The 14,810-nt window shown below is 54.4% G+C and overlaps 1 protein-coding gene across 6 annotated transcripts in view; it reads left to right on the forward strand.

Annotated features, from left to right (window-relative positions):
- The window catches only part of PKNOX2 (PBX/knotted 1 homeobox 2), a 278,261-nt gene that overhangs the window by 193,264 nt on the left and 70,187 nt on the right, over nt 1–14,810 (forward strand). For 5 of the 6 annotated variants that reach the window (XM_032426350.1, XM_032426347.1, XM_032426348.1 and 2 more), the window contains one exon: nt 6,739–6,847. The exons of the other annotated variant lie outside the window; for it this stretch is intronic. In XM_032426350.1, the coding sequence (XP_032282241.1) occupies nt 6,761–6,847 (87 nt within the window). In that variant the 5' untranslated portion in view covers nt 6,739–6,760. The remainder of the gene's footprint in view (nt 1–6,738; nt 6,848–14,810) is intronic. 6 annotated transcript variants of the gene reach the window in all.

Here is a 14,810-nt window from a genome sequence, read left to right on the forward strand (position 1 = left end):
GGGTCTCTGGCTTCTCTGATTTCACAGAAGGCTCTTAGCCCTTCCAAGGACCATTTGCCCCACTTGGCAGTTAAGGGCTGAAGGAGGAGAGAAAGGTGGGGAGAGAGAGACATTTTCACATCTCTCAGGGAGTCAGAAGCCAGCAGTCCTAGTTACAGCTCACCCTGGCTTCTTCTCTGTCTCCACTCTGTTCCCTGGAGACCAACATTGTAATAATAGGGCATGACCTGGCACCACCACCCGAGCAGGTTCCTCAGGAAGGTAGCAAATGACGATTCGCTCAGAGAGCTGTGGGTGGCCAAGGGGTCTGAGTTGCCTCAGCTGCTATCTTGATGAAGTCAGTAGAGAATTATTTCCTATTGAGAGGTCCAAGCAGGAACCGGAGGGGGACCAGGGAAGTGGTCCTTCTGGGTGGGGCATTCTGCAATGACTTGGGGCTCTGTGCCAGGTGCAATGTCCCTGCGGACCTGGGTCATGGTGGAGTGGTGGCTCATTTTGGAACTTTAGCCAGCCAGCCTTCAGGACAGTAAGGGTCTGGTCCTGAGCGCAAAGCCTGCTAGGGTCGCCTTCCACCTGTGCTTCCTTCAGTAACATAGAGTCACCTGCCTGGCTCCCACACCCCACTCTGAGCCTGCCCTTTTCAGACTAGAGGACTTCCATTCACCCCCAGCACCCAAGGTCAGAAAGATGGGGGCAAAGCAACATCCACGAGGCCACGGCATTCCTGTCACCTGAATCCTCGGGCCCCTGAGCTACCACCCGATTCCTAAGCACCTGGTCCAGCGTTTGGTGTGTTCCTTCCCCTTCTTTCCTCAAGGACCCTTCACTTTTCCCTCACTTGCAAACATGTCAACCAGACCTCCTCACATTTTACAGCTTCCCAGCCCGGAGCTACAGCCTCCCGCTCACCTGCATGCCCTCCGCCATCCCTGCAATGGTCCCACCCTGTCACCACCCAGCGCTGGCTGCGTACACCACGCACAGTGACCACAGGGTTTCCTCTAAAGCTTGAGATTTCTAGCCCTTCCTGGGTTTTGTGAAGAAATCTGGGGTGTGTGTGTGTGTGTGTGTGTGTGCGCGCGAGCGTGCACACACGCACCCCTGCGTTTCTTTAGATAAATCCACAGAGTCACATGAAATCAGTGACAGGTTGACACCGTTATTTCAAGATTCATCGCTCCGAGTTGCCAGCACAGGAAACCTAGCCAACTCCTTCCCACCAACAACACTTTTTTTCCAGGCATAATTTATAGCAGCGGGGTGAATTTGTTTCCAAAAGATGAATATCACACTATCAGCAACAGCTGCCTCTCATTTTTATTTGTTTTTAAATTTGACTCAAAGTCCAATTCTCTATACACATCCGAGGCTGTAAATCCTAAGGCGACTGATTACATGATTTAGTAAACAGGTTCTATTATATAATGCAATTAAAGCGGGGCTCCGAGGCGCCACCTACAGGCCTCTTCTGGGAAGGGAGCTGGGCCGGAGACTATCATTTTGGACGAGGCTCTAGGTTGAAGGAAAATAAACGAGATTGCGCCAGGGTTGAGGCGGGTGCTCCTGAGGGAGACGTTGCAGCCAGCCAGGTTACTAATGCAGCCTTTTGGTCCCTCCTGCTGAGTTCACTCTGTTATTTCAGCTTCCTGCAAATCTGTCTAGACGTCAGAACCCAGGCCTGGGTAACGGCTCAGAGGGCCCCCTCCCCCGCCTGGGGTTAGAGGGTGGGATGGTAACCACCTGGGGGCTCCTGGGCGGGGGGGTGCTGAGGAGAGCCCCTGGCTCTCCGGCCGCAGGGGCCTCCCTCCCTCACTCTCGAATGGGAAGTGAGGAGGAGAAGACATGAGTTGGCTAGCCTTTGAGATGAAGCTGCAAGCCAACCATTTCCATTCCATTCAACCAAGCTTGTGTTGAGGGCTAACCATGGGCAAAGACTTTGAGAATATTCTGGTGAAATCCCTCATTTTGCAGTCCAAGAGGGGAACGTGACTTGTACTGGCCACAGGTAAGTGGCAGAGCTAGATGAAGAATCCAGACTTTTTGACCCTGAGCACAGGCTTCAATCATGGGAATTTACAAAAGAGGAAATTGAGGCCCAGGCAGGGGATGGGACTTCCACAGCCTCTACTTGTAGCTAGGGAAGGAAAATAATGAAAATCCTGCTGGTGTGTGTCAGAGGACGGAAGAGAAGGGCTTCTATGGGGCCCTCCACAGTGTGTCTTAGCTTCCTTTCTGGGGAAGGAAGGAAGGCAGGGAGAAAGGGAGGGAGGGAGGGGAGGAAGGAAGAAAGACCCAGGGCCAGTGCTCCCTCCCCTCACCCCTCTGCCCTAAACTACAACACTCTTCAGATGAATCAGGCTCTGGGGCCTCCAGGATTCTAGCTTCTCCAAAGAACTTTTGTAAGCGTAGGTCCCACACGCATAACTGAGGAGAGGAAGAGGGGACTTTCTTCCCTGGGCGCTAAGAGAGAAACTGGACCAGAAGGGGGTGGGGCAGGGATGGATGAAGAAAACAGGACTATCAGAGTCCAAAAGGGTGGAAATACATCCACACCTCGGCCGGTGCCCACCATCGGCCCAGTCTCCAATCTAGGGCAAAGAGGTGCGTGGGTGAGGATCCAAAGTCCCGCCCCCCTCCCTAAGTGGGTCCGGATACGATGTAGTCTCAGCTAGGGTCAGAGGGCAAGAACAAATGCTGTCGCTGTCGGGCCAGCTGGCCAGAGAGCTCCCAATTAGACTTTGTTTCTCATCCTTAAGGCCCTGAGCCCCCAACCCCAGCACCCCAGCCCAATTACTGCCGGGCAGCATTAACCCCTTGGTGCCCCAGGCCGTTAATGGAATGTTAATTGGTCTAATGGGTTTCATGTCAACAAGTCCTAATGAGCTCCTTCCTAACGAGCTTGAGATTTTTTTCTAAGCCTGTTTGTCAACACCCTGGAGTTTGGGCTACAGACCCAGGGCCTCACCTTGCAGGGCTGGGGGGAGCAAGCGTTGAGGAGACAGGGAGTGGGTAACTCCTGGGCTGCCCATTCCTACTTCCTAAAGGGGTGTCTTTTTATGCCCCCTCACCCACCCCCAACCTGTGCAACACGGCCTTACTGGGCTCCGGAGCTCTGTAAAATGGCGGCTTTAGCTCCTTTTGATAATATCAGTGACACGAATTATTTCTTCTTGGATATCATTGTGGGGTTGAATGTTGCGTTAGGGGATTTAACCCCCCCCCCGCCCCGCTGTCCTATAATAAAGGTTTTCAGCATTAAGAACAATCTTTTGACATAAGCCTGCCTTCAACGGGAAGTCTCTCGGTGGTAAATCATTCCCTGCGCGTCCTCCATTTGCAGGCTTGGGCGCGCTCCCTTGAGTGCCCTGGTGTCCGGTAACAGAGCGCTGGGGCCTCTGCACAGGGCCAAGCAGCCTCTCTGAGCCACAGAAAAGTGCTGGAAGCCCCAGGCTGGGTTTCTAGAGCACAGGCCTGCTACTCCCCTCCGTACTCTCAAACAAAGTGCAAAAAGGGCCAGGCACCCAGGGATTGCTCAAGGAGCTCCCCCCACCCACTATGAAGTCTCGCCGGGCCCAGTTTCAGACGAGAGAAGCTGGATTCCCCTTTCCTCTCCAGGGTCCTTCCATGCATCCTCCAGCCCTGCCCCCCCCCCCCAAGCCTAGCCAGTGGGCTTCCCCAAGGATGGGGGAGTGCCTCTGTTTGTGGAGTGGTGTGAAGAAAAGAGCAAGCTTCCGGAGATGGGTGTGGGGTCTCCCCCAGTGTCTCCTTACCAGAGGCTTCTGTGCCTGAGTGAGCAGAGAACTAATGAAACTTAAGCCCCTGATGAAAAGTCCTCCTGTTCTCTGGCAGGAGAAGCCCCCAGAGGGCAATGGGTTAGTGGCCTAGTGGCCTGTGGTGACCCCAGAGAGGGGGAGGGGAGGGGCAAAGGCCATCCGGGTCCTCAGAAAATTGTTTTTGTGTCCTCTGGCGAGGCGGGTCTGGCCCCTGCTCACAGCCTGACAGACTCCAGACTGAAAAATCTCCTCTCAGCCTGGGCGTCGGGGGTTGCTTCTGGCTGCAGACCGCTTTTACCCATCTCTCCTTGCCCCCAGGCTGGGTAGCCCTCCTGCCAAGTTGCAAATATTTCTAGGGACAACAACTCTAAAATGACCCTACCTCCCATTCATTGGACAGTGAACAAAAGAATGCAGATTAAAGCCCCCTCTATTTAGCCCCTATCCTCCCTATTGAGCGTCCTCTGCTCTGCCTTTACTGACTTTCTCATCCGTGGAATGAGGTTACCCCAAGACCCAAACCCGAGGTTAAAGGGAACCCATTGCCCCTAAGAGGGGAGAGAAACCGCCTAGTGAGAGCTCCCACCCCAGACTCTGCCCCCAGGCTCCCTCTTCTGGAGGCTGCTGGCATTACAGCCCCAAAGTGGTTCACTTTCTCCCCGGCGATGGAGCTCCAAGGAAGAGGTCCTGAAGGCAGGTCCTGAAGCCCCAACCAAAGTTACCTCGTCTGCCAGAGTTCCAGGAAAGGCTGAGCCTAACACACCCCTGAAATATCCCGATTTCCTTTTGTCCCTCAGGGTCCACAAGAGATTCCACACCCATTTTAATGTCTCTAACATCTTAATTCTGGAAGTTTCTTCTGACATCTCAAGGAGTCTCTATCCTCTTTTTTCCTCGGGAACCCTTTCCACTCTGCTCTTGCCTTCCTTGGATGTGTACCGCCACCCAGACAAAGAGCCAGCCACGAACACAGGCATTGGTTCTCCTGCCTGAAGTGACTGGCTCCCCTGAGGGCTCCCTCCTGACACTCTTTGCATAAATAAAGCATGGATCTGGGTGCCTCATGTGTGCGTGAGGTGGGGAGACCCTGAGTGTTTCTGCTGCAAAGACACCCTGGTAAAGCCAGGGTAGGCAAGGTGTAGGTAGCAGAGAGGTCAAGGGGAATGCCCTGCAGGCACAGCAGAAGCCCTCTCTCCCTACGCTGTCTCCTGCTATCTCCTCCGGAACCTTCATTTCTCTTTCTTCTGGCCCGCTGGGCCATCACCTCCTGACTGATAACACTCCTTGGAGAGGAGATCTTGCCTCCTTTCGTTTATCCTCCCACACCTCCTAGCTCTTTGCTTGTAGTTGACACTTGATAAATAGTCCTTGAATGAACACCTACATGCCCAGCGCTCCACGCACTTAACGTCAGAGCATAGGTAGTGCACAGACTCAGGTCAGGCCAGGCTTGCTGCTTCCTCCTCTTCCTGAAAAATAACCAAAAACACTCTCTCTCTCTCTCTCTCTCTCTCTCTCTCTCTCACACACACACACACACACACACACACACACACCTCAGGGCTCTGGAGACCAGCCCCTTCCCTTAGGCAGCTCCAAACACCCTCAGATCACCACAGAATTCACATATATGAACATTTCAGAAGACCCTAGGGAAGGCGTGGGGGGCATCAGTGGGATGAGGATGGAGCCCCACAGTGCCCTCAGGGAGAGGGGAGGGAAGGTCTGAGTCTGTGCTCACAAATGTTTCTAGCTCAGCAGCACCCTTCACCCAGGAGAAGGATAGGCCCCTCCCCCCACAGAGGTTCTAAGGAGTTTCCAGGCCCCACGATGGACAGGCCTGCGGCGGGCAATGAGCCCGCCGTTTCCAGCTCTAAATATTTCAGGGCATCTAGTGTAGCTCAACAGCTTTCTGGGCGGTCTGTTTCCTTGGGGGGGGGGGGGTATTGCCAGGCTGTCTCCACTTACAGCACCACGTTCCATTTCAAGAAGAAACCTTGAGGCCCAGGAGGGGCAGCTCACTTACTGGGGATGGTAGGGGGACTGCGGGGACAGGGCACCTGGAGATTCGGGTCCAATCCCTGCTTCACTAGCACTGCCCCGCCCCCACCACACACACATCATTCCTCTTGGCCTCTGTCTCCTCCTCTGTAAGAGGAGGTGGACTTGGCTCTGCTCTTCTGGCCCCAGGTGCCGGGCACTCTATACTGAACGCAGGCTAAGGAAGCTTACTTAAAAGAATGTTGCAGACACATCCATATGCCCACAGTCACAAGCACATACCTAGAAAGACTCGGCAAGTGACGGGAGGCTCACCCAGGCTCTCGGATGTCCCCCAGCCTCCTTCCCTTCCCTGAAGACCAACTGGTCGTCGCCCTGCGCTGCCAGCTCCACCCTCCGGTCTCCGGGAGCCGACCTGCGCCCCCACCTCCCTTTTCGGCCACTAGGGGGTGTGGCGAGCACACCCGGGAGGGGTTAGTCCGCGCTCGCAGACCCTGGGGTCGGGAGGTGGGGGCCTCCTGCCCCTGAGAGCGCAGGTGGCTGTTCCAGAAGCCTGGGAAAGGGCCAGCGCCCTTGTCTTGTGGGATACCCAAATGGCCGCCAATGCCCTGTGCTGCCACCAGCCAGGCTCCCCTACTTCTTCCCCTCCCCCCCACCAGGCCCCAGCTGATGCTGAACAAAGACGAGGCTATGAGGCTACGAGGCTACGAGGCTACGTACAGGTTGTTTCACATGTAATTTGAATATCGTTTCTTTCAAGTCAGAAGAGCACAGCAAGCCCCTCCCCACCCCGGCCTCTCCCCTTAGCTCTCTGTTTGTTCCCCTAAAGGGCCTCCAGCGCTTGTTGTAGCCCGTCAGTCCGTCAGTCCAGGTGGCCCAGCCTGAGAAAATGTCGAGCCGGCCGGTCCCCAGGGCTCCCTGCGCTCAGCCTATTAACGGTGCGGCCCCCTTTCTCCTGCCACAGATCCTCGATGTGAATCAATCCCATGATGCAACATGCCTCCCCAGCCCCCGCTCTGACGATGATGGCCACGCAGAATGTCCCTCCCCCACCCTACCAGGACAGCCCGCAGGTGAGTGTCGACTGACCAGATGATGGGAAGGGGGTGGCCTTCCCTGGGCGGGACAGAGCGAGGCCTACCCCAGCTGTCTCCTGGCCACTCTCTGGGCTCTCCCCCCCCCCCCCCCCCCCCCCCCCCCGGCTCTGGAGAGCTGGCCAACACAGACCCCTGGAGGGGCCATTGCATTTGACAAAACGGGGTTCAGATCCTACTTGAGTAGCTCTGTCACCAACATCTGGGACTGTCGTCTGGAGCACCCAGTCATGGTCCTGCCCCCACCCTCACCCTGCTTCCCACTCGGAGCAGATATCAGACAAATGCACCCAACCCCTCACTCAGGGAGATCCAGATGCAGGTAAATCGAGTCTGCTTTTGAGTATCTGGGGAAACCTTAATTAGAGGTTCCTTTGTACCAGATCCCCCCATTTACTGGTCACTGGAGCCCTTCTGTCCCATCCTTCCCTGGCTGCCCATTCCAGGAATCACCCTTCTGTTCAGGATTCTGTCGGCTTCTTGCTAGAAAAAGGCCATGACTCTATCTCTACGTCCTCCAGCCCTTTCCCCCGGTTCCATCCCTCAGGTCGGACCCAGCAGCCCCCCGAGCTCTCCTGAGACTCCATCCTGGTTGCACCTCTTGAGAAGGTGGCATCTTCATGCTGTCTTCCTGTTGTCTCCTCCCCTCCTTCTAGAGGCCTGGCGCAGCTTTGGTGGGTTGGGCTCCCCCCGGTCCTTCAGACCCATCACTTCAGACCTGTGCTTCCCCCCGCACGCACCTCTCTCCACACTTGGTTCTCTGGAGACCCCGAGTTAGTTTTGCGGTTTGTCACAGCCCTTACCTCCACCTCCTCCTATTTTCTCTACCCCGGTCTCTCAAGTCAGTATGACTCCAGGAAGGGTTTACTGAGTATCTGCAATGTGAACTGCAGCTAGCTAGAACCCTCGTTCACTCATTCACTCAACAAACGTGCAGTGAGAGCCTACTGTGCAGCCGGGATCCGGCAGCCGGTCTTTGCTCTGCTGCCCCTTCCTCCTGAGCCTTTCACGCACAGCTGTTCTCAGGGACCACGTGGATGATCTGTGCAGCACGCGAGGGATATTAAGACGCAGCACAGGGTGGGCAGACTTTTGCACACATACGGTCCTAGGATCCTGACACCCCCAGCCTGGTGTGAGCATGTAGCGGCTGTGCCATCCATCCCTGTTTCCCACCCCCACCCCAGGAAGTCACCACTTTCCAGAACGTCCAGCATGCAGACCACCACGGACTCCTCTCCCCTCACCCCTAAAAATTCAAAAGCACTTGTCATTCCCCGACCTTCGAGCACACGTCCTTTTATCCCCACCCGTGCGCCCACATGTCAACTCCATGCCTTCCTCAGCTCTCCCCAACCTAGCCTCCTGTGCGGCCAGCCTTCTGCCCGTGTCAGTAGCTTTCCACGAATGACTGCAGGGGTGGACTCGGCATTTACATGGTTCCTCTATTTGAAAGTTCCGGGTGTGCAACACTGTGTCAGGACCCTCCCCTCCATAGTCAGAACGAAGTGCAGGAGGCCTGGACTGGGGAGACCTAGGAGCCGTAATGGGGAACTAGCTTCCTCCTCCCTCAGTAGACACAGACATCATTCTCTCATCTGCTCAGGCAGTGTTGGGGACCCCCGGGGTCCCGATAAAGAGGCAGGCACTTTGGCTCCGTTTCTTTTGTAGTTGGATCCTGCTCTCCTAGCTCCACAGTAGAATTGGCGAACGGACATGGGGTCACTTCCTCAGCAGGTGGTGGGTGCAAAGGCCTCAGACGCAAGGCTCGGGGACAGCCGAGGGCAGGGCCAAGAGGTCAGAGAGCATTGGACTGGCGCGGCTGGTGGCTGCTGCCTCCCTCCCGCCCGCCCCGAGCGTTGTTTTGCCTGCCGGGGCAACTGGGAGAAGGCTGGGTTTGGTGGGGATTAGCAAGAGCGCGGCAGCAGGGCCTCTATGGTCCAAGAATGCGGATCCGGGTGTAGTTAAGTACAGGAGCCTAATTGAATTCTCAGCATACAGCTGAGAACTAATACATCCCAGCTGCTGAGGGACGTGATGGAGGGAGGGCCACAGCTCTCGGGCACTCAGCCCCCCGGAAGTCACCGGTGAGCGGCTCGAGCCTTTTGAGGGGAGGAAGGGAGGCTCCAGGTCCCCATCTAGGGCCTCAGAGTAGACACCCTGGGCACGGACTGTGCAAGGCTCTCCTCTCTTAGGAGCCACCAGTACTTCACCATAGGAAGTCCATTTACAGCAAAGGAATACTTTGCCCTGAGGAAGCCACGTATCTATTTGTAACCCCAGGGCCCAGGAAAGAGGTGTCTGACAGCAAGTGTCAGTGTCCCTGGTCAAGTGACCGAGCCAAAGTCTGGGGTCCTTATGGCCTTGGCTAGGCCACTAGGCTATGGCTGGATTGCCATGGGCCCTCCCTGAGCCAACCCGGTTCCCAAAGAGACTGATCAGGATAGGGGGTCGTGGGGAGTCGTTCGGGCATTGATGACATGGGCGGGATGGAAGAGGTGAGTGAGAGCCACAGAACAAGGACCTCTGACTCATGGGGGAAGGCTGTTCTCTCCAGAGAGAGAGAACTAGACTTTGAGGCCGATTGGCTCTTGGGGAGAGGTCCTTTCTCCACACTCTTTGGGGCCTTCTAGGAGGAGCTCCCACATAGGAATGAATGTCTTCTATGTGAGTCTTCTGCTGGGGAACTTGCTGTGATCCTCCTGCCTTCTTCCCTTTCTGCTTTCAAGAGGCTGAACCCAGCTTCTCAGGGGAAGCCCTGCTCCATTGCCCTCATCATGCTCATTATCCTAGAGAACCAGCTACTCTCTGACACTCAATGTCCTCAGGAAAGCCGGGCCTAATAGGAACATGGGTCAGGCACACAGGGGAGTCCCTTCCTAAACGGGGCTCTCTGAAAAGGATTCCCCACTTCCTCCGATTCCTTTAGGTCTAATCTCATTACTTTTGGATCCGGTATGACTTGTTTCCTCAAGGCCTGGACAGCTGAGCACATCTCTATATCACCTCCTTGGAAACCCAGTTTCTTCCACAGGCAAAAACGGACAGTCTCTGATACGAAGTCCCCAAAATGAAAAAGGAAGCGAGAGAAGCAGAGCCCTTCCTCTGAGACCCATGCAATCGTTTTAATAATGTTCCCGTTGTGCTAAGGGCTAGCAATACCGAGCATAATCTATTCAAATGCACAGGAGAATCTCACTTTGGAAAATTAGGAATCTGCATTAAAAAATTCCCAAGCCCCGGACCTTCTTTATAATAAATTAGAATTTTTTTTTTCAAGGCAAGTTCTTAACTTGGCAATTTCATTTTTGAAGTTTGGGGAATAAAGTTATTAAAAATGAGGGAGGCTTTTTTTTTTTCCCATTTCAGGAGAGTAGCATTAATGGTTATGGCCCCCTGCTATCTGGGCACAAGCCAAGTGGTATGATGGCCAAGCAGCTTCGGGCCCCTCTCTTCTGTTTCAGTCCATCCCGGAAAAACCCTGCAATTACTTGTAAGGATGTCACTCTGTGTTTATTGGGCACTAAAGGCCAACCATGAGTTTAGAAGGTGCAAACCCAACAACCCACTGGAAGCCTTCCTGTGGTCAGCTTCCTCCTTCTGGTGGCTTCTGGTTAACTTCTGTTTGAGTCACAGCGCCCTCTACTGTCTGGCCACAGTACCTCGATTCCAGCGTGGTCTAGCTGGGTCTTTGATCTTCACATTCTGCCCTGAGAGGTAGGGGCAAGTCACTGGGGACTGTGGATTTCTACAATGATTGTTTAATGAAAACATTGTCTCCAGGGAGACCTGGATATGAGCTAGGTGTGTGGTCCCCCCCGTTCAATATATGCTGTTAATTCCTACCTGACTCTCTTTCCCTCTTCTACATTCCTGCAGCAGCCTGGCCATCTGTCACCTGGACTTTCCCAGCCCCCTCCTCCCACTGCCCCAACCCCCCGCCTGCTCTTAACAGAACTCTAAAAGCTATGCTCTCTACTATTCTCCCCTTCCAGCAAGTCCCCCTCCCAGATTTGTCGAGGTAACCCAGCCACCCTCTCACGCCTGGGTATATACCCTCCCTTCATGGACTCTGTCTCCACCTCTGAATGTCCTTCAAGTTCTTCCCCTTCTGGAAGACTCCAGATGCAATGTCACCACCGAGCAAAGTTCTCCCTTCTGCAGTTCCACCAGCAATTTCAGGAAAGCACTGGGATCTAGTAGTGAAAGCAACATCTTCCCCTCCCTCGCCCTCCCCACACACAGCAGCGCCTGCTAGCAGCACCCTCCCCCCACGCTTCCTCAAACACAGACACATACCTACCGTTCCACAAATATCTTTGCCCTTGGCTTATAGGCAAGACAAATATTTTATCTGGTCTCTTTGTGTATGTATTCAATGTTTAGTATTCCTCTGTCTGCGTGTCCCCAGCATGTCGGGCTGCGTGAGCATTTGACCAGAAAGCAGACGTCCTGGCAGGTCCCAGTCAGTCCCACTAGGCACAGCCCCCCTGTGGAGGTGGGCACCCAGTTACCACTTTAGGAACAAATTGGTACGTAAAGATGACTCGATGATGGGCGATGTTAAAAAGGTTTTAGTCGTTCACCCAAGATGCAGCCTCGTTAGTGAGCAGGAGGAGGCAGGCAAAGTCAGAACCCCTCACTCAGGACCAGCATGGGAAGCTCGCTTCAGAAGAGAGTCACACACTGGCTTGGGACCCTTTGGCAAAAGCTGTGTTCCTCTGTCCCCCTCCATCCTCCCGTTACCCTCAGAGTGAGGAGGCTGGTGCTCAGGACCCAGAAAACTGTGCCTGGAGATCTGGGGTCAAAATGATGCTGTCTCACCTCTCCTGCAAGAGGAAGGCGAAGGCTCGGCCAGCCATGTCCCGGGGGGTCAGACCTGGCCAGACCCGGCCAGACCCGCCTCTCTTGCCCCACCCCCACCCCCACCACCAAGTACCTTCTTTCCCTCCCTGTCACAGCACCATTCCCACTCTGGGCAGGGCCAGGGGAGCAGACGTCCTGGGGAAGCTGGATGGGCTTTGATCAGTCATTAGGATCCCCATGCTGGTTTCATTAGCTGGAAGCAGAGGGGGTGGCTTGGGCCCCTGGCTGTGAATGGCCCCCAGCCAGGCCATGCAGCTGTGCTGGGCAGAGTGAGTTCAGATGTTTTCACACTTTACATTCCTCTCATCTCTTTGAGGCCTGGAGCCCCCTGCCTTTCACTTTGCAGCAATAGAGTGAATTCAGCAGCTTTGAAAGCCCCCCTAAGCCTTTTCTGTGGCCGTGATTGACGGCTCCCTCCGCCCCTGGGGACAACACCCCAGGGACCATATGGGCGACCTGCCTTCCCCAGCTTTGACTCATCAAAATGGACTCTTCTCTTTCTTTTTTTTTATTTTTTGCTGGGCCTTTCTTCTCTTTGTGCAGTGACCTCTGTCCCTGGCCTGCTTGGGCCACCCATGTGTTTCAGCTGGACATATCCCTGAACTCCAACTCACTCAAGACCTACATTCCTCATTGTGTCAAAGGCAAAACAACCTACAGGTCTGACCGGGGGGCCTTTGTGCCCCCACTTAGGAGGTGGTGGGCTAACAATATGACTTTTAAGCTTGTGAAGAAATACTCCACTGGCCTTGTCTAGGTTTTTTCATTTGATGAACTTATACCTGAATTCTGAAATTTACCCAAAACACAGAGATTTAATTGTCTATCCTCTTGCCTCCAAGCAGGGTGAGTGCCCCAAACAGCTACAAAAATAGTTAATGGCCCAAGTATACAAAGCTTAAAATAAATCAGGGAACAGGTGATCAAAGTCTGCAGCAGGCCCAAGGAGCACTTGAACTTGCCTTGCCTCCCTTTCTGGTGTGATCTTCTAGGAGCTCGGGTGTCTACAGGGTCTAGAGGGAGGAGGATGGGTGAGTGAGGGCCCAAGGGTGCTTGTTGTCCTTGGAGTTTGTGGTCCGGAGGAATGGGAGGATCCCCACATGGCAGAAATTCAGGAATCCTAGGCCTTGTCCCAGTTCCACTGCTGATGCATTAGATACATTGAGGTCAGTCATTTCAGCACGATTTCTTCCATCCACGCATCATTCAATAAATACCGAGTGCTTTCTGTGAGCTTGCAGACCTTTTGCTAAGTACTAGACATATAAAATGTATAGTTCCTGACCTAATGGAGTTTGTAGTCCATTTGGGGCCTTTGTTTCTGCATCCATAAAATGGGAATAATGTGTGCCCTCCCCACCCCACAGGATTGTTGGAAGTGTGGGCAGGAAAAGCAGAGTGATCTTTCCTGGCCTCTTTACCTCCATGACCCTGACACTGAGTGTTCACTCACTCTCTTCTGTACATCTTCAGTAGCCAAGATTGCACTGAACTTTCATTACTCTGCTTTTTATTAGGAATATGATAGGCATATCAGATATGTTTCTAGCTGTGAACATACCCCCTTGCACACGCGTGCACACACACGTGCACGCACACACACGCACACACCAGGCCCACAGAGGCACACCTACACTGAGATTCTGATACACCCACTGACGGACCTACTGGAAATCACTGGTTTGGGACTATTATACAAGTGAGGGGTTCTCCAGAGATGGTTGGGAAGGGTGGAGAGCAGACAGTTGTCCGGAAAGGGCCCACAGCTAGGAAGTGAGGCTCAGATTTAAGTTCACAGCCTTACCCCCATCAGCCACATGTCACTAACACCCCACAAGGGCAAACAGGGCCAGTGAACATTTTACAAGCCTCATTTTGAAAACCACTGCCTACAAACACTTTTAAAACTGATTAATTAACTAAGACCCCCTCATTTTACACCACGAAGTCATTTTTCTGTGGTTTGTTCTATCCAGTGGGCCCTGGGATCAGAATGTAGGTGATTTAGGCCTGCTGTTCCAGGATCCCCTTCGAATCAGCTCTTCCCTTCCCTGTGCTGAAGGGTGGAGGGTGGGGACACTTAGAGGAGCCCCTGTCGACCCCTCCCTTTTTTGGATCCCTGAACATTTCGACACCTCTCTCACTCATCCGCTCGCTCGGTCAGTCATTTGGGCATTTAACAAGCACACTGGGAGCCTATCGTGAGCCAGGCATGGTAATGGGGGCTGGGACACCAGTCCACTCAGGAAGACAGACAATGAAGGGCCCCAAAGTGTTACAGACGTTAAGGTTAGAGGCATACACAGATGAGGAAGGGTCCAGGCAACCTAGGTCTGAGGGGTGTGGAGTATTGGGAAAGGCTTCTTGGGAGACATACTGCTCCAGCTGAGTCTTGAAAGAGGGGTAGGGTTACACATGGTCGGGAGGGAGGCAGGGCGGGGGAAACGTGGACATTTCCTGCTGACGCAGCTGTGGGAACAAAGGCAGGAGGATGTAAATCATCGGGCATGTTCGGGCAACCCTGCGCGGTAGGGTCTGACCAGGGTACAACGTAAGGGGAGGGCGCTGTACCAGCGACAAGACCAGGGTCAGGGAGCTGGTCCAGGCCTGGAGCACCCCGTGAGTTGTGCTCTCCCCACAAAAACATCGTTTTTTGGCCTTGCCCCCTGCTGCCTCCCACCTGTTGAGGCCAAACCTGATGTTTACCAAATAGCTTCGAGCCCTGACCTCTTCCCAGGTCCTTGGACTCTCTCCTGGTCGTGAGGGAACCAGATCCCGCCCGGCCAGCTTGCCCGAGCACCGCGGAGTGCCAGCTCCCAGGCAAGCCCAGCCCAGCCCCGCTGGAGCCCCAGCGGCCCCTAGTGGACCAGGCCTGTGCAGGGCCCCCCTGTTCTCCAGAACACGATGTTTCCGTGGCCTGGCGCAACAGGCACCGGGAAAGGGCGGCTCCCACCTGGCCCGGGTCAGGTGGAAGGCTCAGAAGAGGGGGTGTCCTCTTTGGAGGAGTGGCCTTGCTGAGTCACTCTGAGAAAGTGCAGGCCTGGGTCGTCCGGGGTTGGAAGAAAGGACTCTGTGA

Source organism: Phoca vitulina, unplaced genomic scaffold (genome assembly GCF_004348235.1).
Source record: "Phoca vitulina isolate PV1807 unplaced genomic scaffold, GSC_HSeal_1.0 scaffold34, whole genome shotgun sequence".
In the NCBI taxonomy this organism is placed as follows: domain Eukaryota; kingdom Metazoa; phylum Chordata; class Mammalia; order Carnivora; family Phocidae; genus Phoca; species Phoca vitulina.